Source organism: Sus scrofa, chromosome 6, assembly GCF_000003025.6.
Source record: "Sus scrofa isolate TJ Tabasco breed Duroc chromosome 6, Sscrofa11.1, whole genome shotgun sequence".
NCBI classification, from domain to species: domain Eukaryota; kingdom Metazoa; phylum Chordata; class Mammalia; order Artiodactyla; family Suidae; genus Sus; species Sus scrofa.
Window position 1 is genome coordinate 159,945,653 of NC_010448.4, and position 25,657 is coordinate 159,971,309.

Below are 25,657 nucleotides of genomic sequence, written 5' to 3' on the forward strand. Positions count from 1 at the left end.
TACAAAAGGGAAATGGCAGGGAAGGGATAAATTAGGAGTTTGGGATTAAGAGATACACACTACTTTATATAAAACAGATAAACAACGGGCTCCTATGGCATAGCACAAGGAACTATATTCAGTATCTTGTAATAACCAATGACAGAAAAGAATCTGAAAAAGAATATAACTATATGTATGTGTGTGTGTATATATATGTATGTGTGTTATGTATATATATATATATAACTGAATCATTTTGCTATACCAGAAACTAACACAACATTGTAAATCAATAGTACTTCAATTTAAAAAAAGGAAGCTTTAAAAAAGTTAAAGGACAAGCATATAAAAACTGTTTAACATGTATATAAATATTTGTAACAGCTTTATTCAAACAGCCAAAGTTTGGAGACAATCCAAATGTCCATTAATAGGAAAACAGAAACTGTGGTATAGTCATATGATGGACTATTACTCAGCAATAAAAAATATTCACTTTTGATGCATACAACAGGGATAAATCTCATAAGTATTACACTTTAAGAAGCTAGGCACAAAACACTGTATTCTATATATTTCCATTTGTATGAAATCCCAAAACAGGCAAAACTAATCCATGGTGATACAAGTTAGAATAATGGTTACCTTGGGGGAAAGGAGGCAGCTACTGACAGAAAAAGGGCATGAAGGAACATTCTAGAGTGATGGAAATGTTCTGTTTATCTTCTCCTGAGTGGTGGCCACATGAGTATGTGTGTCTCTCTCTATGCATGGATATATATTATATTCATTCACTAGAGCTTCCTCGTTCATTCAAAATTTCTCTTTCAAGAACCTACCATATAATTTAAGAGATTTAGGAGATAATTTAAGAAGCTTAACAGAAAAAAGTCATCACTGCATAAACACTATAGTTATAACTGTCTGAGGCAAGAATTGTCAAAGCCCAGCAAGATCACTGGCGAAAAGATTACAGAGGAACAGGACACTCACAGTCTCAAAGCATCACCCTTCATAACTTTTTAATTGCAAAGAGAAAAAGCTAATTTTGTAGTAGAGAAGGAAACACAGAAGACATCAATTTAACCAATTATTAAACTAATACATCTTAATGTGTTCCATTAAGAAATGACCATCACAAAAAAAAGAAAAAGGGAGTTCCCATCCTGGCGCAGCAGAAACGAATCTGACTAGTATCCATGAGGATGCGGGTTTGATCCCTGGCCTTGCTCAGTGGGTTGGGGATCCAGTGTTGCCATGAGCTGTGGTGTATGTCGCAGATGCAGCTCGGATCCTGAGTTGCTATGACTGTGGCATAGGCTGGAGCTATAGCTCCGATTTGATCCCTAGCCTGGTAACTTCCAAATGCCGTGGGTGTCATCCTAAAAAGCCAAAAAAAAGAAAAAAGAAAAAGAAAAAAGAAAGGACCATCACTTATGCAGTATTATTCTTGCCAAAAATGTTTATCTGAAACTAATCATGAGGGAAAAAATAGACAAACACAAATTAAGAACTTTACGCCAAACACGGCCTGGACGCTTCAAAAATGTTCAGGATGTGAAAGTTAAAAAAAAAAAAAAAGTGGGAGAAATGGTCTACATTAAAGAAAACCAAAGAAACATAAGAACTAAATACAACTGTGAGCCTTTGATGGGATCTGTTTTTTTTATGGCTGTACCCATAGCACATGGAAGTTCCTGGGCCAGGGACTAAACCCAAGCTGCAGCTGTGACCTATGCCACAGGTGTCACAAGGCCTGATCCTTGAGCCCACTTCACTGGGCCAGGGATCAAACCCACACCTCTGCAGGGACCCAAGCTGCTGCAGTCAGATTCTTAACCCACTACACCACAGTGGGAACCTAATTAAAAAAAAAAAAAACTTAATTAAAAACCTTATTTATATATGTGCACTTGTGTATAAATAAAAGAATAAAGAACGTCATGGGACAACTGGGAATATTTGAATATGGACTATATATTTGATAACAGAATTACATGTGAAATTTCTTTCTCATATAATTGTACTTATGTAAGAAAATGACTTGTTCTTGGAAAACACAAGCCGAAGTATTAAGTAATAAAGGGCAACTAACCCTCAAATGGTTCATCAAAAAAAAGTCTATGGCGGGGGTATAATGTAAATGTGGCAAAATGGTAACAATCGGTAAAGAATGTTTGGGTGTTCACTGCATTATTCTTGCAACTTTTTTATTTGAAATTTTTCCACATAAACAATTAGAGGAAGGGAGTTCCCATTGTGGCGCAGCAGAAATGAATCCGATTAGTTTCCATGAAGATGTAGCTTCGATCCCTGGCCTCACTCAGTGGGTTAAGGATCCAACATTGCCATGAGCTGTGGTGTAGGTCGCAGACACGGCTTGGATCCCACATTGCTGTGCCTGTGGTGTAGGCCAGTGGCTATAGCTCTGATTTAATCCCTAGCCTGGGAACTTCCACATGCTGTGGGCATGGCCCCAAAAATAAATAAATAAATAAAAATAAAAAAGACAGACCTACAAACTTAGCTAGATTTAATCACCTTATTATATTCTTGACCACCACATTCAAGGAGGCAATCAGTGATAAGAAAGAGACCCACAGTATAAACAATCTGATGTGTATACTTTCTAATTATGGTCTTAGGTGGTTCTATTCTCTACTGACTTGAAAAAAATGTAGCTGGTATTTGTCCCTTTCTGAAAATTAGCACCAAATTGTGACCAGTATATCCTACAGAGTCAAACTAAACATTATAACACAGTCTGAGCTAGTTTCCTTAGGTAAATGGTAGGAGTCTTTCATCCATTAAGTCTCTCTTTTTTTCTTTATTTTTAGGGCTGCACCTGAAACATAGGGAAGTTCCCAGGCTCGGGGTTGAATCAGAGCTGCAGCTGCAGGCGTATGTCACAGCCATAGCAACTCAGGATCTGAGCTACATCTATGACCTGTGCTGCAGCTCACTGCAACGATGCATCCTTAACCCACTGAGCAAGGCTAGGGATCGAACATGCATCCTCACTGGCACTATGTCAGGTTCTTAACCCTGTGAGCCACAACAGGCACTCCCCTTCCATTAAGTTTTTCAACTTATTTTTAGGCTTTGGAATTCTTTTTAAAAGTCTTATGTAGAAACACTACAGGTAGACCAGAAAAAAAGTTGGGATGCTCAGGTTGAAGACAAAGGAATAGGACTCCTCAGCCACCTCACATTGCCTGGCCCTTCCTCACCATGGCTACTCCCTAGAGGCTACCACAGAACCTGGGGAAATATGCTTTGAAAACCAACATATCAAGGGGCCAGGATTCTCTCTAGCACAACCTCTAGCTACAGCAGTACGCTGAGCTCACCTGAAAACAACCTTTATAAGAATCTTTCTCCTGGAAAAAAAAAAAAAATCCAAATATAGAACAAACAAGAACTGATTTTGCAACATTTACTTCACCCCAACACACATACACAAGCATGCACACACACATACACTAAACTGTATCTGAAGTCTATAGAGTTCCACAGAAAGATCACTCAACTTAGAAAAAGGAAAGACAGGAGTTCCCATTATGGCGCAGTGGTTAACGAATCCGACTAGGAACCATGAGGTTTCGGGTTCAATCCCTGTCCTTGCTCAGTGGGTTAAGGATCTGGCGTTGTGTGAGCTGTGGTGTAGGTTGCAGACGCGGATCAGATCCCATATTGCTGTGGCTTTGGCGTAGGCTGGCGGCTACAGCTCCGACTGGAACCCTAGCCTGAGAACCTCCATATGCCACCGGAGCGGCCCAAGAAATGGCAAAAAGACAAAAAAAAAAGAAAAGAAAAAAAGAAAAAGGCAAGACAGAAGCAGCACAATGTTGAGTAAAGTTAAGTACTCACTTTAAGTTGCTCTTTTTGTTTTCTTACCTCTGCTGGTAGGGGACTGGTAGTTACTGGCTTGACTGGGTCATGTGACACAGCCAGGGTTCCTGCAGAGGAAGTTCCATTCATGGTTAATTTGGCTGCATCAGCAACTTCTCCATTAGGCAAGATCCCATCAGCAAACCAAACTCGCCTCTGCTCTCTGGGCTGAGCCACTTGAGGAGCCAGAAAAATAAAACAGGCATCACTGTGACAGTGGAAGGGTTTCTAACATCAAAGAAGAGAAGGTCACCAATTCCAGATGTACAAAGAAATCACCATTTATCATTTTATAATTATAAATGTAACTGTAATTGTATATAAGTGGTTATAAATGAATAGGAATACACATTTAAGTATATTCTTTACTTCTATAATTTACATGTAAAGATTTAAAACATTTTGGTTTAAAATATTAAATACGCCTATGGCTATGTCAATACTCTGTCCCATATCACTGATAGAGAAACTAAGGAAAGTGTTTGAAGTACCTAGGAAATAAACTAATACCAGAGGGAAAATATCTAGCAATAGACAGTCACAGCTCCTAAAAGTATGAGGAATAAAATACCTGGAAAAGTGATATTGTAGCAAAAGATTTCCGGAAGAATGTTGAAGAATTATTAATTAATGAAAGAAGAGTCAGCACAGATATGTAAGAATTGGAACGCAAACTGACCAGATCTTTGGCTAAAGTATAACTGACGAAGAAAAAGACTGATCTGGTAGTGCAAAAGTAGTCTGTATTTTAGTAAAAGGACAGGGAAAAGCTGGAAAACTCAGTCTGATGAAATGATCTCTTTAAATCTATTTTGGAAATCAATTCAAACGGCCAAAACAAAGAGAGACTAGGGAAGAACAACAAAAATGACAAATGAAGTAAAGAGAATAAAGATTTTGAAAAAGAAAGCCTAAGCACATAAAAATACAAGGAGTATGACTAAGCGATGATCTGAAAGAAGGGGAAATGGGAAAGAATATGATAATGTCAATAGAAGTTTCTGATCTTCAAATGGGGAGGAGGGCTATTTTGCAAGGGGGAAGGGAATATTATTAGACAAAAAGATATAAAATTAATGAAAGAAGACAGATTTTAATTATCAAGGGAAACATCTTGACAAGGTCATTTTAAGGAAATATAATTATTTTTACTATTGATAATTCTCTGAACTTACAAGTGCCTTTCATCTGACAGTATCACAATCAAAAAGACAGAACAAACTCAAGTTGAGCCTGAAATTTTCTACCTATCACATGACACAATCAGAATTAAAGTTTTGCATTTTATAAAGGTCTGTGTATCTGCCACAGTATTTTCATATTTTTATATGGACAGATTAAAAATAAAAAGACAAAATGGCAATATCTATTCCAAAAAGCAATACTAGAATGGGCTGATTAGAAAAAAGAATTCTCATTTTCATCACTTACTAAACTCCTACAAAGAACACTAAGGTAGGCATGAGGCTAGGATTTTGCAGGCTGACTTCAAATTCTAAACTCTTCAAGTAGAAACAAAGTAATTACTCCATTCTTAAATTGGAGAGGGTATTGGCATATTTTAGGGGTGCCTCCAAAATATCAGGCAACACAGTGTTATTCTTTACCTGCCCAGAAATAGTCTCAATACATTTCTCACCTTGTTCTTCCACTTCAATAATCACTCACAGGGACTTCTCTGCAGTGTTTAAAGACTTGTGCTGTAAAATCACATCAGCACCTTTTCAGAGGAACTTGGTGAGGAAAAAGAGAGAGAATAGCACACGATCCCCTACCTTCTGCTCCAGGGTGCTTTAAAACTCCCACAGGTACCATCACAGTGGGAGGTGGAGAGCTCAGGGCTCCTGAGGCCTGAGCTTGCTGCAAGGGAGGGATAGTAGAACAGTATTCAGCAGGATTGTTAGGGTTAGGGCTCTGGCTTGAGGCACTCATCATGTTCTCCCAGGCTTGAGCTAAAGCAAATACAGACACAATCAATGTGAATGGATTGCAAAATATGGACATCGAGACCTCCACAATACTGGATAAATAATGTAGTTCCTCCACATTAACATTCACAGTATGTCTCTCCTCCAGCTAGTGAAGGTATTGGCAGGTATTATTCAACAAAGGAGGCTATGTAGTTAAGTAAACTATTTGGAAGCAACAAATAAGAATTACATGACACTTCTGACACAGACTGATAGCAAATCAGTCTGAGGTTAATGACTAGGCCCCTGGTTTCTTTAAAGGAGACCAAACATTCACTTAAGATGGATTAAAACAAATAAATTTGTAACTCAGAGAGCACTGAGACATTTTTGGTGGGCAGGACAGTTTAATAATCAATGCATTTTATAGAAGTCTATCAGAAATCAAAATCAGGGGCTAAAACAGCAAAACCCCACTGCATAATATTTTCTGTTTCATTTCTAGACTTTTAGGCTCTTCTTAGTTGAGGTAAAAGCCTCATTTGAAAAATTCTGAAGCCTAAAGCTCAGGAGAACACATCTCAACATTTTTGTGAATTCTTCTTTTATGCAATCATTACCCTGTATAAAAGTATCCAGCAAAAACAACCATTTCACATCTTTGGTGTGTCTCAAAAGTACAGGACCCATTTGAACATGAAAATGTGCCAATATCATGTAAGTGCCATCAACCAATATGAGTGATCACAAATGTGTTAAGATTCTGCATATTCTATAATTTTAATAACTAAATACTGATATATCAAAAACTACCTTTAAAGTAAATAGGATGAAAGATGCTACAGAAATCAAAAATATAAATTTTATTTTCTAGGTTCAGGTACTATCACATGCCCAAGAATAGAAACCACCCAATTTGGGGAGCATCTTTTTAAAAATCTCGTTTTACATCAAAGAATGATCCGTAAGATTTTGAATATTTATTGCCTCCAAACTGCAGGACAAAGCTAGAAACAACAGCTATGTTCCTTTGAAAGCACTGGCAGGAAGAGGGAAGGAAGAGAAAAGGAGAAAGGGAAAAGGGATAGGGAACACTGAAAAGCATCAAATTAAATATTCAGTAAAAGACCAGGCTAAGCCATGCGAGAGAAAAGACGCTGGAAAAACCAGGAAAAGTAGATTAGAGGATCCCGTATTAGGGGCATCCTTGGCTTAATAAAAAGTGGGTATTCCATATGAATCCTCTGCCATTTCCTTCATCTTTAGCTATGTCAAGTTAGGAAAAAAAAAAGCTATCAAGTTGGAAGACCTCATCAAATAAAAGAGGTGTTAGGTACTGTAATTAAGCAGCATGCTCTTATCTGTGGATAAATATCTGAAAACGAAAGCGGGAATAAAAATCATCAATTGAGCCACAGAGTGAAATAACCATCGTCTGAAAAATGATCCATAAGAGTAAAGAGAATGAATTCATATTTGATCAAAATTATAAGAATTCAGAAATGGGAGGAAATTGGGTGGATCACAGGAAATTAGAACAGATTAGATTAACTGACATGCAATAGGTTAATAAGCCAGCGACAGGGAAACATCACTACAGCAACGCAGACACACAGAGCAGGAGGGGCCTTGAGCAGATAAGTTTTAGCCTCCAGGAGACATACTACCCTGGCACAGGCGGCAGTGGTGTCCAAGTTCAATATTTTATGTCTCTTAGTAACTATTCTGGCAACTGTACAAAGATGCACTCAAAGAGAAAATACCGTAGCCTGATCAATTCTATTGTATCTCTTAGAAGAACACTCTGGCGTTTTTTTGTTTGTGTTTTAACTAAAATGCCTTGGATGCATTTCCAGTCCCACAAAAGATGAACACTCGATAAGCTCTATTTACCTTCTCTTGGCCATATTCTTTTACCACATAAGTAAATTCAAAACCATTATACTTATAATAAATCTAAGTAGTGTTAAGGTAATAACTGATAGAAAAATGCAATTTTTATTTGATCCTAGACTCTAAAATTTTAACAAGGTGAGTGAATCTAGGTGTTAATAAGAATATATTCTAAGTTATTATGATATTCCCTAGAAAGAGATAGCATCTCTGGAAAGGAAAATCTCAGCCCAATTTAATATTTCCTCATCTAAATGATCAATAGTAGCCTACCTTCTCCCACTCCAATCATTTCACAGAAAAATTAACAGCCATACAGCACCAGATTTCTGCAAGAATTTCCAATCTTCCTGCAACTTACCTGATTTTAGCATTTATTCATTAAATTAGACATAGGAATTCTAAAATGCTAAGATTTTTTGAATTTTTCAGTTAAATTTATGACACTTGAGAAGGTGAACAACTCACGGAGCAAGGCAGAAATAAAACAACAGCCTTTTCATAGGAATTCTCCTGTTCTGTCTCAATAACCTGTTTTAATACTTACCATTCATTAGCACTGAATGGCAGATTACACATACTCTAGCTTCCTTTCTATCCATGTATAACAGTTTACATTTCAGGCTACAACAGGAAGCACAGAAAACCTGCAGGAAAAAGAACATACTAAATTTACTTAGGATCACAGTATAAAAGGAAGCAAACCAATACTGACCAACACTGACTGACAGGAAACCTGTCTAGTCTAGTGTAACACCAAAACTTCAAAGGAAAATGTAGTTGAGGAAACTGAGTACAAGACCCAATTCAAAAGCAAGAATGAGATTAACACATCTGTCAGCAATAAGCAAAGTGAAGGTGTTGGCTGAAAATAAAAATCGCAGCCAAGATTACACAACTACATAGCAGGAGAAAAAAAATCTAAGCTGTCCTCAGGCAAAATTCCTATAGACAACAAACATCCCACAACATGGGTGTTTACAATAGTAACATCTGTTATTTCTGTTTGAAAAGGCAATATAGCAGGTAAAATAAAGACTGGGAATTCTGCGTTTTAACTTTCTCTGCTTTTTAAAACTATCTTTATGGGTAGAATAAAAATTATACCAGCTGTTTTCACTGGTTTGTTATGAAGGCCAGGAAAGATCAAAATACACAACTCAATCATAAAAATAAGCACAGCCCCAGCTACGGGCAATCAGAACAGGTAACCAAAAATTGGTCATGCCAACTTCCAGCACCTTAATTCCACTTTCCAGGGTTGGCTCTTGATAATTTTACTTTTCTTTTCCACAAAGGCAAAAAGAATCTAAGTAGCTCCCTATCATGATTTATTTTCTTGAGAATTCATTAGTTCCCTCATCACAGACAGCATCATACAAACAGAAAGATGTTCCCAAGAGGGTAAATTTTACTAATCCAGTTTTAAGGGCCAAGACGTATCCTATATCTTACCAAAACGAACCAAGAGATGAGGTCCTTTTAAAGATAAAGTGAGAGAAACCATTTTTTCTTCCAAGTATTACTAATAAACCTAGTTACCATGATGATAAATTTACAGTTTTCAGAGGTTTCACATTCACAAAGTAACTCTGTGATAGAGGGAGAAAAGGGAATATATTATCCTTATTTTCTATCAGAGGAAACTAAATTTGGATGGTTAAATGACTTGTTCATGTTTACAGCAAACTGTAGGAATACTAGGCACTTTCCATATGTGTTTTATCTCATTTAACCTCATAAACTCTATGAAGGCATTCATTTATAATTACCAGAGTTAAATAAATAAATGTGAAACAAATGGCTCAGTCACATAGCTAGTAAGTTATGTAATAAGCCTCCAAAGGCTGTTCTTTGTTTGTTTGTTTTTCTTTTGCGGCTGCATGCTTGGCATATCAAAGTTCCCACGTCAGGGACTGAATTCAAGCCACAGCTGCAACCTACACCACAGTTGCAGCAACACCAGATCCTTAATGCACCATGCCAAGCCAGGGATTGAACCTGCACCTCTAGAGACATCAGATTCTTAACCCACTGTGCCACAGCAGGAACTCCCAAAGGCTCTGTTCTTAACCGCCTCATACAATTCATGTATTTTGGGGCTTGACTTTTCCTTCTCCAACACTATGACCACATCCTGTTAGTCATTAAGTCCTGTTGGTTCTCCCTTAAATGGTTCTCCCCAAATCCCATCTCTTCCTCTCCATCCTATGCTGATTTATTCAAGCCTTTTATTCTGTGAGTCCTAGAAGATCATTTGTCCTCCAAATCTTCAGATGTATACTTCCTATTCAGCTTTTCCATAAATACTAAATAACAGAACATTTTAAAGAGTAAACTGAATTATGTTAATCTTCTTGAAATGCTTCAATAATCTTTCTAATCAAGAAGTAAAACCAAGAAGCCTTCACTCATTTATTCCACAACTATTTGAGCCCTGATTAAGTACTGGGCATTAGGCCACCCCACTGGGCATGGCAGTGAACAAAACAGATGTATATATGGCCCTTGCTTTTATGGAATTCACAGTCTATAGAGGTTACAATATAAAGTTGCATCATTACACAAGTGGATGTAAAATTTCTTCCTTCAAAAGAAGTACAAGATAAAAAAAAGATCACGTAATCTAAGCTTTACCTAGATTGGCAGGGTCAGGGAAGATTGTACCTAGGAAATGACAAGAGATAAAATCTGAAGCATAGGTAAAAGTTTTCTATGCATAAAATGGTACCAAGGAAAGAGACAGTAATAAGCAGAGGAAACACTACATGCAAAGGTTCCTTCGGGGTCATTACATGGCTCTTTCAAGAAACTTTTAAAAAGAGTTAAGGTGGCTAGAGGCCCAGAAGGTTAAGGGATGCATGGAAGAAGATGAGGCCAGACAAAGCAAAGGTTCTTTAGGTTGTATTAATAGCTTTGATCTTTTAATTGAACACTTAAATGTTTAATCAAAGAGAAATACATGGTCATGGAGTTCCCAGCATGGCTCATTGGAAACAAATCTGACTAGCATCCATGAGGACGCAGGTTCGATGATCCCTGCCCTCGCTCAGTGGGTTAAGGGCCTGGTGTTGCCGTGAGCTGTGGTGAAGGTCACTGATGCAGCTCAGATCCTGCGTGGCTGTGGCAGAGGCCAGTGGTTACAGCTCCAATTCAACCCCTAGCCTGGGAACTTCCATATGCCTCGGGTGTGGCTCTAAAAAGACCAAAAACAAGGAGAAATACATGATCAGATCTGGGGGGAGGTGGAACAGAGAGGACCAAGAATAAATTTGGCATAGATAAACATAAAAAAAAAATCAATGTTAATACACATTAACAGAATGAAAAAGAAAAAACATGTGATCATCTCAATTAATAGAGAAAAAGCATCTGACAAAATTCACTTTCATAATAAAAACACTCAAAAAACTAGAATTAGAAGGAAAGTATCATATCATAATAAAAGCCATATATGAAAAACCCACAGCAAACAACATAATCAAAGGTAAAAGGTTGAAAACTTCTCCTCTAAGATTAGGAATAAGGCAAGGATGCCTGCCTTCACCTCTTCTATTCAACACAATATTAGAAGTTCTAGTCAGAGTAACTGGGCAAGAAAAAGAAATAAAAGGGGGGCTCTCACTGTGGCTCAGCAGTAACGAACCTATTACCAATGAGGACCTGCTCAGTGGGTTGAGGACCTTGCATTGCCATGAGCTGGGGTGTGGGTTGCAGACATGGCTTGGATCCTGCATTGCTGTGGCTGTCGCGTAGGCCACAGCTGTAGCTCGAATTCAACTCCTGGCTTGGGAACTTCCATATGCCACAAGTACGGCCCTAAAAAGCAAAAAGGAAAGAAAAAGAAAAGAAATAAGGGGCATTCAAATTAGAAAGGAAGAAGTAAAATTACCTCTGTTTGCAGATATGATTTTGAATATAGAAAACCCTAAAGATTCCATAAAAAATTTATTAGAATAAATGAATTCAGCAAAGTTGCAGGGTACAAAGTCAACAATAATCAGTTGTATTTCTATACATACTAGTAATGAACAATCTGCAAAGGAAATCACAGAATACTTCCATTAGCAATAGCATCTAAAAGAAAAAGTTTCAGATGGGATAAAATATTAGTATTATATACAATGGACAAAGGAAGGGCTAAAATCGTAACATACAAAGTGCTTTATAAACTAATAAGAAAAATAAAAATGCCTCCAAAAATGGGCAAAGAACTCACAGAGATAAATTCACAGAAAATTAAATAAAATTGCCAATAAATAAAGACATACTAAATATTACTTGTGACAAAATTAAAAGAATGAGATATTATAGGATACAGGCAAAGCTTTATTTTTTAACTGATATTATCCAATGATGGAGAAGGCTTAGATAAAAGAGGAACTTTTTCTCGTATCCTGCTGATACAGCATATCAGAAGGTTAATTTAACAATATCTTTAAAATTTTTAAGTGTTTATTTATGACTCAGTATATACAAGTTTCATAATTTATCCTACAAAAAAACCCCCATGTGCAAAGAGATGTCTGTAAGAATTATCTCAGAGTTCCTGTTACGGCACAGTGGAAATGAATCCGACTAGCGTCCATGAGGATTGGGTTCAACCCCTGGCCTTGTTTAGTGGGTCAAAGATCTGGCATTGCTGTGAGCTGTGGTGCAGGTCACAGACGCAGCTTAGATCCCACGTTGCTGTAGCTGTGGCGTAGGCCAGCAGCTGTAGCTCTGATTCTACCCCTAGCCTGGGAACGTCCATATTCTGAAGGTGCAACCCTAAAAAGAGGAAAAAGAAAAAAAAAAAGAATGAGGTAGTCTGCGTGTACTGACTGACATGGAAAAGTGGTAGTCAAATTAGAGGATGAAAGATGGATAGAAATAGGGCTTTTTTCTATCTTTTTACATGATTTTTTAAGGTTTTGGATTAGGATCTTTAAACTGTGAGTAGACTTTTTCTGTATTTTAAAAAATAGAATAAGAAAGAATATATTAACTAGTGTTAGGGTTAAATTGCATCTCTCCCAAATACATACGAGATCTTAATGCCTACTACTTCAGAATGTGACCTCATTGGGAAAGAGGCCACTATAGAGATATTCAAGTTAAAATGAGTTCATTAGGGTGGGCTCCTAATCCACAAGGACTGGTGACCCTATAAAAGTAGAAATTTGGACACAGCAAGCCCACAGCAAGGATACCATGTGAACATAAAGACAACCATCTATAAACCAAGGAGGGAAGCACAGAACAGATCTTTCTCTCACAGCCCTCAGAAGGAACCAACCTTGTCACCACCTCAATCTCAGCCTTCTTAGCCTCTGAAATTGTGACACAGTAAGTTCCCTTCGTTAAAGTTAACCCTGTTAGTCGTATTTTGTTGTAGCAGCCCTAGCAAACTAATACAGTTGTCAACTTTCAGAAGAAGGGGTCTTACGTTTTAGGACAATAACCTCAGAAAGAATGAAAAAATATATATATCTTTTTTAAGGAGTGAGCTAGGGGGCAGCATAATGCAGTTAAACAGAAGGAATCAAGAATATCCATCTGTACCAACATTCCATAGGTTTTAACAACAGTGTGGCGGGAATCCTTTACATTTCCCATAGGGTTAGAGAAAGGCATAGATTTTAGTTAGAAAAGTGGGTAATCTGCCAAAAGAGTATGTGGAATGGCAAAGAAATGGCAGACAGGGGAAGGGATGGCTCATGCCAGAAAACTACATGAAACTGATGTATCTTAACACCACAAAACCACCAATGGACAGTGCCTGTGACTGACATAGAGTGTACCACGACATAAAATGGAAGAGAGACCTGCAAACGCTGGCCCTTGTTCTCAAAAAGACAATGATGTAATAAGATCCCCAAGTCATTAGAATTAGTACTGTGGAAAACATGGGCAGAATCTAAGAGATTTGAACCAACTGAGAATGGGTTAATAATCCTAGATTTTAAGTCACTGGATAATACTGAATTTGCCTAAAAGACTAAGATGAAGTTGTCTGCCATGAGCCAGGTTAGTCAGTGTTTCTCAACAAGTGCCCTCTTGACATTCTGGGGGAGCCAATTCTACACTAGGCAGCATTGTCCTGGTCCCAGATTACAAAATGCCAGTTTTAACAGCCCCAGTCTTTGTGACTACCAAAAGCATCCCACAGCTTTCCAAATGTCATCTAAGTATCTTCACTAGTTCCCTGAGCTATAGGCTCTGTCAAAAAGTCAGTTCCAGAAATAAAGAGAATTACATATTTGTACATGTGAACTTACCACTTACTGAAATATATCATATACCTTTATTATGACAATTAACACAATCTATTGCATTTATTAAACATATTCTCCATTTTTCCCAAACTGAAGTATAAACACGATGGGAGTTCCCGTTGTGGCTCAGCAGAAACGAATCTAATATCCGTGAGGACTCAGGTTCAATCCCTGGCCTTGCTCAGGGGGTCAAGGATCCGGAACTACCGTGAGCTGTGGTATAGGTCGCAGATGCAGCTCAGATTTCGCACTGCTTCGGCTGTGGCGTAGGCCAGTGCCTATAGCTCTGATTTGACCCCTCGCCTAGGAACCTCCATATGCCACAGGTACAGCCCTAAAAAGACAAAAATAAAAAAATAAATGAAAAATGAAATGTAAATATCATGGAACAATGAAGGAAAGTACTGTAAAACTGATATCAAGCTGCCTGAAATAACATAAGTACTCAATAAATGTTTACTGCTCCCTTGATTTGTAAAATTACTGCATAAATAAACAGTCACAACTGTTCAAGTCACAATTTAACAAACACATTTTAAGCAGTTTATTAATAATTGCGACCTGAAGTTTTATAGCCAAATGGTTATGAATGACCTTAAATGACAGGATCTGTATGAACTAGCTAACTGTAGAGACAAATTATGATTTATAATACATATACTATATAATGTTCCAGTTAAGTACTGGTTAAAATGTTAAACTTGTGTGTTTATATATATAATTTTCCTTAATGAGGCACTTATGGGTTCCAATCTCAACTTTATCATTCATTATCCAAATGATTTTACATGAATAATTTAAAATCCCTGAGCCTGTTTTTCCTCACATGTAAAACTTCAATATTAATAGTCTCCGCGTAAGGCTTTTGTGAAAATTAAATGAGATAACACATTGTGAAATGTAGTGCATTACAGGTGCTAAATAATAATTCTTTCCTTTTAAAATTTTCCACTCATGGTTTTCCACATAACAAATCCTACTGCCAAATTTACGAATAAGCTTAATATTTCAGTATTTTTTGTGCCTGTTCATACTCCCTTACAGTGGGAATAACACTCCTTTGCAACTCTTGAAAATTCAAATTATCCAATTCTCATTTATTTCTTTCCACACTAGAAAGTAGAAAAAAATAATGTTCCAGGTCTTCCAAAAAAAAAAAAAAAAAAAAAAACTCTGTAATTATGCCTTGCAAAAACAAAAAACAGGACAGTGCTTATAACCGACCAATATCCAGCCATTTGCGAAGACTCGTGACTGTAATAACTTGTAAAAATTCTTAAGTGAAAAAGAGTACTTTACACCCTTCCTTATTATTAACAAATACCAAAATCAACATAAGAGCTAAAGCAGTACAATCAGATTCCAATTCTGCCTCTGTACAAACACCTAATCCAACTTTACTGTTTTCAGTTGAAAACAATAATTACTAAAGTCATTTTAAGAGTATATCAAAGAGCTGGCTACAAAGGATCTCTAAACTAAACCTTTCAACTTTATTTCCAAGTGAGCCTATATAAACAGGAAGAGTTGTAAGAAAACAACATTCAACATAAAACCTCAAGTCTGTACAAAGTTATCAGACACATATCCTTTAATATACTCTGAATTAATTTTTTATATATCCTGTTAGTACCATATAAATAAACAACACACTTATATTGCATTGTAAAATTAATATGTGGGCCAAAAGTGCTAATTTATAAAAGCAAGCAATTAAAACATATCCCTATTTTTGTAATGATACTCTGGCCATTCTTGATTTTTTTTTTTTTTAATCTTTTTTTTTAGAGCTGCACCCATGGCATATGGAAGTTCCCAAGGTAAGGGTCAAATCAGAGTTGCAGCTGCTGGCCTATGTCACAGCACAGCAATGTCAGATCCGAGCTGCCTCTTCCTCTTCGACCTACACCATAGCTCACGGCAATGCTGGATCCTTAACCCACTGAGTGAGGCCAGGGATCAAAGCCACATCCTCACGGATACTAGTCAGGTTCGTTACCACCGAGCCACAATGGGAACTCCCATTCTTGATTTTAAAAAAATTTTATTATAGGAAATTTCAATCATGTAGAAGTATACATAACAGCATAATAAACCCCCAAGTGCCCATTACTCAAGTGAAACAGTTATCAAAGCCACCCACTTCTCTCCCATTTAATAATTTTGAAATACATTTTAGGTATCATTTTATCTTTAAATATTTCAGTATATATCTCTGAAACATAGACTATTTTAACATAACAATACCAATACCACACCTTAAAAATAAACCATTTCACAATATCAAATATTAAGCAGTAGCAACATTTTTATGTCATATATATGTATTTAATAGACTGTTTTTTAGAGCAGTTTTGAGTTTACAGCAAAATTAAGCAGAAGGTATAGAGCTTTCCTATATATCCCTCCCCCTAAACACAAATGCCTAGCCTCTGCCATTATCAACATCCCCCACCACAGCGGTACATATTTTACAATCTATGAACCGACATTGACACATCATTCTCATTTAGAAGTCAATCGTTTACCTTAGGGTTCACTTTTGGTCTTGCACATTCCACGGGTTTAGACAAATGTACAGTCCCATTTATGCACCACTATAGTATCACACAGAGTAGTTTCATTGCCCTAAAAATCTCCTGTGCTCTCCCTTTTCATCTTTCCCTCTCCATTAACCCTTGTAATCACCGATAGTTTTGCCTTTTCCAGAAATGTCATCTAGTTGTAATCATACAGTATATAGCCCTTTTATATTGGCTTCCTTCACTTAATAATATGTATTTAAAGATCCCTCCATTTCTTTTCAAGGCTTGATAAGCTTGTTTCTTTTTAGCACTGAATATTCCATTGGCTGGAGGTACCACAGTTTACTTATCCATTCACCTACTGAAGGGCATTTTGGTTGCTTTCAAGATTGGCTATTGTGAATAAAGCTGCTATAAACATTCACATACAGGTTTTTGTTGAATATAAGTTTTCAACTCAGTTATATAAATTCCTAGGAGTATGATCACCTGATTGTATGGTAAGCCTATGTTTCTCTTTACAAAAAACTGCCGAACTATCTTCCAAAGTGGCTGTACCATTTTGCATTCCGCGCATCCTCACCATCATTTGGTGACGTCAGCATTCTGGATTTTGGGCATTCTAATAGGTGTGCAGTAGTATCTCACTGTCGTTTTTTTGTTTGGTTGGTTGGTTGTTGTCTTTTTAGGGCTGCACCTGCGGCATAAAGGTTTCCAGGCTAGGGGTCTAATAGGAGCTGTAGCCGCCAGCCTATGCCACAGCCACAGCCACGTCAGATCTGAGCCGCGTCTGCAACCTACACAACTCACAACAGTGCTGCATCTTTAACCCACTGAGTGAGGCCAGGGATCGAACCAGCAACCTCATGGTTCCTGGTTGGATTTGTTTCCGCTGTGCCATGAGAGGAACTCCCTCACTGTTGTCTTAATTTGCATTACTCTTAAGACAAAAGCTGTGGGCAACTACTCATATGCTTATTTGCCATCTGGTTATTTTCTTTCATAGGGTGTCTGTTAAGGTCTTTGGCCCATTTTTACATTGAGTTGTTTTCTTATTGAGTTCCTTGTATATTTTAGATAACATTTCTTTATTGGAAATGTCTTATGCAAGTATTTTTTCCCAGTCTTTGGCTTGCCTTTTCATTCTCTTGACAATTTATTTTACAGTGCAGGAATTTTTCATTTTACTAAAATCTAGCTTATCAATTCTTATCATGGATTGAGCTTTGGTATCTAAAAACTCATCACCAAATTCAAGGTCTTCCAGATTTTCTCTTACATTATCTTCTAGGTGTCTTATACTTTCTATGATCTATTTTGAGTAAATTTTTGTGTAATGTGTAAGATTTGCATCTAGATTTAATTTGTTGCATGTGGATGCTGTTTGTCCATTGTGTCACCTCTCTCTCTGTCAAGGATAAGTTGACTCTTATTCTGTGGGCTCTCTCTTCTGTTCCATTGATCTGTTTGTCTACTCTTACACTAGTGCCAGACTGTCTTGATTGCTATAGCTTTCTGGTAAGTCTTGAAGTCTGGTGGTGCCAGTCCTCCAACTTTGTTCTTCTTCAATAGTGTGTTGTCTATACTGGGGCTTTAGCCTCTCCACACAAATATCAGAATCAGTTTATGGATATACACTAAAAAATTTGCTGGGATTTTTACTGGAATTGCATTGAATCTATAGATCAGTGTAGAGAACTGACATCTTGACAACACTGATTATTCCATGAATATGGAATAACTCTCCATTTATTTATTCTTTTTTAATTTCTTTCATCAAAATTTTGTAGTTTTCCTTATACAAATCATGTACATGCATATTCTGATAGATTTATACATACATATTCCACTTTAGGGGGTGCAAATATAGTACTGTGTTCTTAATTTCAAATTCCACTTATTCACTGCTGGTATATAGGAAAGCCACTGACTTTTGTATATTAACCTTATATACATACAGCACCCTTGCTGTAATCACTTATTGCCTCCAGGAAAGGGTTTTCTGGTAAATGTTTTCAGACTTTCTGCATAGGTGACTATGCTGTCTGTGACCAAAGACAGGTTTCTTTCTTTCTTCCCAATCTGCTTACTTTTCTTTCTTTTTCCTGTCTTATTGCCTTAGCTAGGACTTCCAGTATGAATGATGAAAAGCAGTGGTGAAAGGGGACATCTTACCTTGTTCCTGATCTTAGTGGGAATGTTACAAGTTTCTCCCCATTAAGTATGTCAGCTGTCAGTTTTTTGTAGATGCTCTTTATCATGCTGAGGAAGTTCCTCTCTCATCCTAATTTACTAAGAGTTTTTATCATGAATCGGTGCTAGATTCCGTCAAGTGCTTTTTCTGCACTTGTTGATTATCTTGTGATTTTTCTTCTTTTGTCTGTTAATGTGATGGATTACATTAATCGATTTCCTAATGTTGAACTGCACTTGCCTGACTAGGATAAATCCTACTTGGTCACAGTACGTGATTCTTTTTACACACTGTTGGATTCAATTTCCTAATATTTTGTTAAGGATTTTTGCATCTATGTTCATAATAGATACTGGTCTGTGGTTTCCTTGAAATGTCTTTTCTGGTTTTATAATTAGGGAAATGCTGGCCTCATAGAATGAGTCAGGAGATATTCTCTCTGATTCTATCTCCTGAAAGAGATTATGGAGAATTGGCATAGTTTCTTCTTCACATGCTTCATAGAATTCAGCAGAGAATGTATCTGAGCTTGGTACTTCCTCATTTGGAAGGTTATTAATTATTAACCCAATTTCTTTCTTTCTTTTTTTTTTTTTAGCCATGCCCACATGCAGAAGTTCCAAGGCCATGGACTGAACCCATGACACAGCAGCAACAATGCCAGATCCTTAACCCACTGAGTCACCAGGGAACTCCTGACCCAATTTCTTTAATAGATACTAGCCTATTCGTGCTGTCTATTGCTTCTTGTGTGAGTTTTGGCAAATTGCGTCTTTCAAGAGACTGTTCCATTTCTTCTGAGTTATCACCTTTGTGGACATAGAGTTGTTCATAGTATCCCTCTACTACCCTTTTAGTTTTTTGGATTGTGTTTTGGGTTTGTTTTGGGGAGTGTTTTTTTTTTGTTGTTGTTGTTGTTGTTTTGTTTTGTTTTGCCCTGTCTGCGACATGCAGAAGTTCCTGGGCCAGGGATTGAACCTGCATCACAGCAGTGAAAATGCTGGAACTTTAATCACTAGGCCACAGGGGAAGTCCCTCTATCATCCTTTTAATGGAATGGGTAGTGATGTCCCTTCTTTGATTTCTGGTATTAGTAATTTGTGTCCTTTCTCTTTTTTAATTAGCCTGTCTAGAGGCTTATTGATTTTACTAATCTTCTCAAAGAACTAGCCTTTAGTTTCAATGAGTTTTCACTACTGACTTTGTGTTTTTAATTTCTCCTCTAAGTTTTAATATTTCTTCTGCTTACTTTGGAGTTAATTTGCTCTTCTTCTTAAGGTGAAAGCTTAGATGATTGACTGTAGATCTCTCTTTTCTAATATATGCATTCATCACTGTATTAGTTTTATATATATATATTTTTTTTTCTTTCTTTTTAGGGCTGCACCCATGGCATGTGGAGGGTCCCAGGCTAGGGGTCAAATCAGAGCTGTAGCCACTGGCCTACACCACAGCTTATGGCAATGCCACATCCTTAACCCACTGAGTGAGGCCAGGGATCGAACCTGCTTCCTCATGGATACTAGTTAGGTACCTTAACCACTGAGCCATGACGGAACTCCTGTTTGTTAGTTTTATATTTTAATATAGTATTTTTATTAAGTTTTTATGAATATATTTAAATTTTAAATTTTATTTAGCTTTTTAATGTTATATTGAAATCAGGAATCAAAGTTCATACATTATCACTGTGAATATGCCTCAAGTCTCTTCTACAAGTTCTCCTTCAAAAATATTTTATTGAAGAAATTGAGTCATTTGTCCTATACTTTCATTTCACTTGATTTCATTGATTGCCTTCCTGTGGCAGTGTTTAACATGTTTCTCTTGAATAGTATTTCCTAAAACTGACTGAAAAATATCAAAATTTGGAGTCCCTTCGTGGCTCAGTGGTTAACAAACCATCCATGAGGATGCAGGTTTGATCCCTGGCCTCACTTAGTGGGTTAAGGATCCAGCATTGCTGTGAGCTGTGGTGTAGGCTGCAGATGCGTCTCAGATCCTGTGTTGCTGTGGCTCTGGCATAGGCTGGCAGCTACAGCTCCGATTCAACCCCTAGCCTGGGAACCTCCATATGACATGAGTGTAGCCCTAAAAAAAAAAAAATATATATATATATATATATACAAAAATTTGATCAGATTTAACTTTGATTTCTTTTTGGCAAGACAATTTCATAGATCCTAATTTTTTTTAATGAAATCAATACTAAAAACCATTATAAGAATGGAAAACAGGAGTTTCCACTGTGGTTCAGTGTGTTAATAATCTGACTGAGAAAAAAAAAAAAAAAAAAAAGAAAAGAAAGAAAGAATCCAATTGCAGTGGCTCAGGTCACTGAGTAGTTGTGGGTTCAATCCCTGGCACAGTGGGTTAAGGATCCAGTGTTGCCAAAAGGTAAATCACAAATGGGGCTCAGACTCAATCCCTGCCCTGGGAACTTCCATATGCCAGGGTGCAGCCATTAAAACAGAACAAAACAAAAAAGAATTAAAAACAGAGGGGAAAAGAGGACAATTACCCAAAATGATCCATTTTCAATTTTACATGTTCCTTTTATTTATTTTTTGGCCATGCCCACAGCATGTACAAGTTCCCAGGCCAGGGATCGAACCTATGCCACAGCAGCAACCTGAGCCACTGCAGTGAGAACACTGGATCCTAAACCCATTGCACCACAAGAGAACTCCGTACATATTCCTTTTAGATATTCTTATTTTTACGCCCAAGAACAATCTTTATAATTATAAACAGAGCCTATCTCTGACTATGCACTTTATTTTACTCATATATCAACATAAGTATTTTCCATATTGCCTTATAGTAATTCATTACTATTATTATTATTTTGTCTTTTTAGGGCCTCACCTGCGGCATATGGAGGTTCCCAGGCTAGGGGTCTAATTGGAGCTGTAGCTGCCAGTCTACACCACAGCCACAGGAACGCCAGATCCAAGCCCCCATCTGTGACCTACACTGCAGCTCAGGGCAATGCCGGATCCTCAACCCACTGAGGGAGGCCAGGGATCAAACCTGCAACCTCACGCTTCCTAGTCAGATTCATTTCCGCTGCGCCACGACGAGAACTCTGCCTTATGATAATTTTTAATGGCCAATCTAATTACATTATCATATTTAACTTATCAACAGTTAATTATTGCAAATGTATTTGGTAAATTAAGTAACACTAAAATGATCACTTTTTGCTACAACTCTTGTTCTTGGACATTATTTCCCCCAAAAGGAATTATTAGTTCTAAGAAGTGATATACATGGCTTTGTGAATATAAAAACATGCTGGTTACAACTTATCACCATCATTGCGTATTATCAACATTTTCTATTTTTTGCTATTTAGGCATAATTTTAATTTCTACCTCTTAATATAAATTTAAATATTTCTCCCTTGTTTACTAACCCACTTAAATATATCTTTTGCCCATTTATATATTGAAAATGTGATGGTTTTAATAATTTTTATGAATGCTTTACATAGCAAAGATACTTTTGTTAATTGACATTCTGTAACCACCTTTTGATTTGTTCTGTCAAAGGAAGCCTTGATTTAAGACTCAAGAACCTAACTTCAGTATTTCAAATAATTCTCTTCCAGTTTAGAAAAACTGTAACCAACCTAGGCAGAAGGTACAAATTCACTGAAACACAAAACCTACCAAGTCTGAACCAGGAAGAAATAGAAAACCCAAATACATCTATAGTAAGGAGACTGAATCAGTGATCAAAAACCTAACAAAGAAAAGCTTCAAATCAGATGGCTGCAACAGTAAACTCTACCAAACATTTGAGGAACACCAATCCTCAAACTTCCAAAAACTGAAAGGGGAGGAATATTTCCCAACTCATTCTATGAGGCCAGCTTTACCAATACCAAATACAAAGATACTATAGATCAATATCCCTTATGAACACTGATGCAAAATACCCTCAGCAAAATACTAACAAACCAAATTCAGCAGCACCTTAAAAGGATTATATACCACAACCAAGTGGGACTTTTTTCTGTGAATGCAAGGATGGTTCAACAAAGGAAAATCTGTCAATGGAACACACAACATTAACAGGATGGAAAAAAAAGTCCACATGATCACTGATACAGAAGAGGGACCCTTAACAAAATTCAGCACCTTTTCATGACAAAAACTCACCAAGCTAGGATTAGAAGGAAAGTACCTCAACATTATAAGGGCCACATATAAAAACCCCATCTCTAACATCATATGCAACAGTGAAAGACAGAAAGCTTTTTCTCTAAGACAGGAATAAGAAAAGAATGTGTGTTTTTGCCACTTGCATGCAAACTCAGTATTAAATGTTTAGCCAGAGAAATTAGGTAAGGAAACCAAATAAACGGCATTGAAGTGGGAAATGAACAAGTAAAATTGTATCTTTTCATAGACAGCACACACATAAAACTCTAAAGATTGCACAAACACACATACAAAATGTATGAACTAATATACAAATTCAGCAAAGTTAGATGGCCGCAAAGTCAACACATGAAAATCAGTTGTATTTCTATACGCTAATAATAAATAAGCCAATAGTAAGATAAGTCAGAGAAAGGCAAATACTGTATGATATGCTTATATGTAGAATCTAAAAATAATACCAATGAATGTATATGCAAAACAGACTCAACGGATTCAGAAAACAAACTAGTGGTTACCAAAGGGTAAAAGAGAAGGGGAAAGGGGAAAATTAGGGGTATGGGATTAGGAGTTATAAACTATTATGTATAAAATATATAAGCAATAAAGATATATTACATAGTACAGGTAATTATAGCTGTTAGAATAACTTTTAATGGAGTATAATCTATAAAAATACTGAATCACTGTGCTGTACATCTGAAACTAAAATTATAAATCAATTAAATTTCAATACAAAAAATTTTTAATAATAATGAACAAGCCAAAAATGAAAGAAAACAATTCCATTTATAATAGCTTTAAGAAGAATAAAATATTTATTAATTAAACTCAGAAAATGAGTTTCATTGTGCAATGAAAACAAAAGACTGACAAAAAAATTTTCAAGAAGAAATTCTATGTCCCTGGATTGGAAGATTAAATATTGTTAAGATGTCAATATTACCCAAGCGATCTACAGGCCCAATGCAATCCTTATCAAAAATCCCAATGATTTTTTTTCCCAAAAAAAGAAAAATTTATCCCCAGGAGTTCCCGTTGTGGCTCAGTGGTTAACGAATCTGACTAGGAACCATGCGGTTGCAGGTTTGATCCCTGGCCTTGCTCAGTGGGTTAAGGATCTGGCGTTGCCGTGAGCTGTGGTGTAGGTCACAGACGCGGCTGGGATCCCGTGTTGCTGTGGCTCTGGCGTAGGCTAACGGCTACAGCTCTGATTAGACCCGTAGCATGGGAACCTCCATATGCCGTGAGAGCGGCCCTAGAAAAGGCAAAAAGACAAAAAAAAAAAAAAAAAAAAAAAAAAAGAAAAGAAAAATTTATCCTTAAGTTCATTCATAAGCAATCTCAAGAGATCCAAACAGGCAAAACAAACCTGACAAGAACAGACTTAGAAGAATCGCACTTGGTTTTAAAATTTACTATGAAGCTACAGTAGTCAAAAGAGTATGATACTAGCATAAACACAGATATAAGCAAGAGAATAAAACAGATGACACAGAAATAAACTTTCACATAAATAGAGAGTCAAATGATTTTTGACATGGGTGCTAAAACAATTCAATGGCAAAAGGATAGTCTTTCTAACAAATGGGGCTGGGAAAACTAGATATCCACATTCAAAAGAATGAAATCAGATTCTAAGCTTACACCTTATACAAAAATTAAAGTGGATCAAACACCTAAACTTAAGTGCTATAACTACAAAACTCTTAGAAAAAAATATAGGGAAGAAGCTTCATGACATATGATATGGCAATGATTTCTATGATACCAAAAGCACAGGCAACAAAAGAAAAAACAGGTAAGTTAAACTTCATCAAGATTTAAAACTCTGGCACATCAAAGGTCATTAATGACAGTGAAAAGGCAAGTCATGGAATGGGAGAAAATATTTACAAACCAAGATATCTGATATCCAGAATATATAAAGAAGTCTAGGAGTTCCCGTAGTGGCTCAGTGGTTAGCGAATCTGACTAGGAACCATGAGGTTACAGGTTCAGTCCCTGGCCTTGCTCAGTGGGCTGTGGATCCAGTGTTGGTGTGGCTGTGGCGTAGGCTGGCGGCTACAGCTCCGATTCGACCCCTAGCCTGGGAACCTCCATATGCCGTGGGTGCGGCCCTAGAAAAAGGCAAAAAGACAAAAAAAAAAAAAAAAAAAAAAAAAGAAGTCTAGGAGTTCCATGGTGGCCTAGTGACTAAAGACTTGGCATTTTCACTGCTGTGGCTCAGGTTACTGTTGTGGCACAGGTTTGATCCCTGGCTTGGGAACTTTTGCATGCCACAGGTGTGCGTTATATTTAAAAAAGAATTCTACCACTCAACAAAAAACAACACTCTACAAAGAAACTGCAGCTAACTTGTCATTTAGGGACAACCCACTACATACACTGCTAGGTAACATATTTGTTACTTCTTAACACTTGTAATGAATTCATTCAACATATCTTTAATATATGTAATTGTGCAAGTTAAGTGTTATCGCCTTTATTTTACAGACGATATAAGTGTCCTGCCCAATATCAGGAGGAAGGTAATATATAACCGTAAGGTAATTTCATCTTTTTTTTTTTTTTCTTTCTAGGGCCGCTCCCATGGCATATGGAGGTTCCCAGGCTAGGGGTCTAATCAGAGCCGTAGAGGCCAGCCTTCGCCACAGCCACAGCAATGCGGGAACCAAGCTGCATCTGCATGGATCTGCGACCTACACCACAGCTCATGGCAATGCCGGATCCTTAACCCACAGAGCGAGGTCAGGGATCAAACCCGAAACCTCATGGTTCCTAGTCAGATTCATTAAACCACTGAGCCACGACGGGAACTCCAAGAGATACTTCT

The 25,657-nt window shown here is 37.1% G+C and overlaps 1 protein-coding gene across 3 annotated transcripts in view; it reads right to left on the bottom strand.

Annotated features, from left to right (window-relative positions):
• The window catches only part of ZFYVE9 (zinc finger FYVE-type containing 9), a 201,742-nt gene that overhangs the window by 72,918 nt on the left and 103,167 nt on the right, over nt 1-25,657 (bottom strand). For 2 of the 3 annotated variants that reach the window (XM_021096646.1, XM_021096647.1), the window contains exons 5-7: nt 8,224-8,323; nt 5,649-5,825; nt 3,880-4,049 (exon numbers count right to left, since the gene is read on the bottom strand). In XM_021096646.1, the coding sequence (XP_020952305.1) occupies nt 3,880-4,049; nt 5,649-5,825; nt 8,224-8,323 (447 nt within the window). The remainder of the gene's footprint in view (nt 1-3,879; nt 4,050-5,648; nt 5,826-8,223; nt 8,324-25,657) is intronic. The other variant, XM_021096648.1, reaches the window with a different exon arrangement.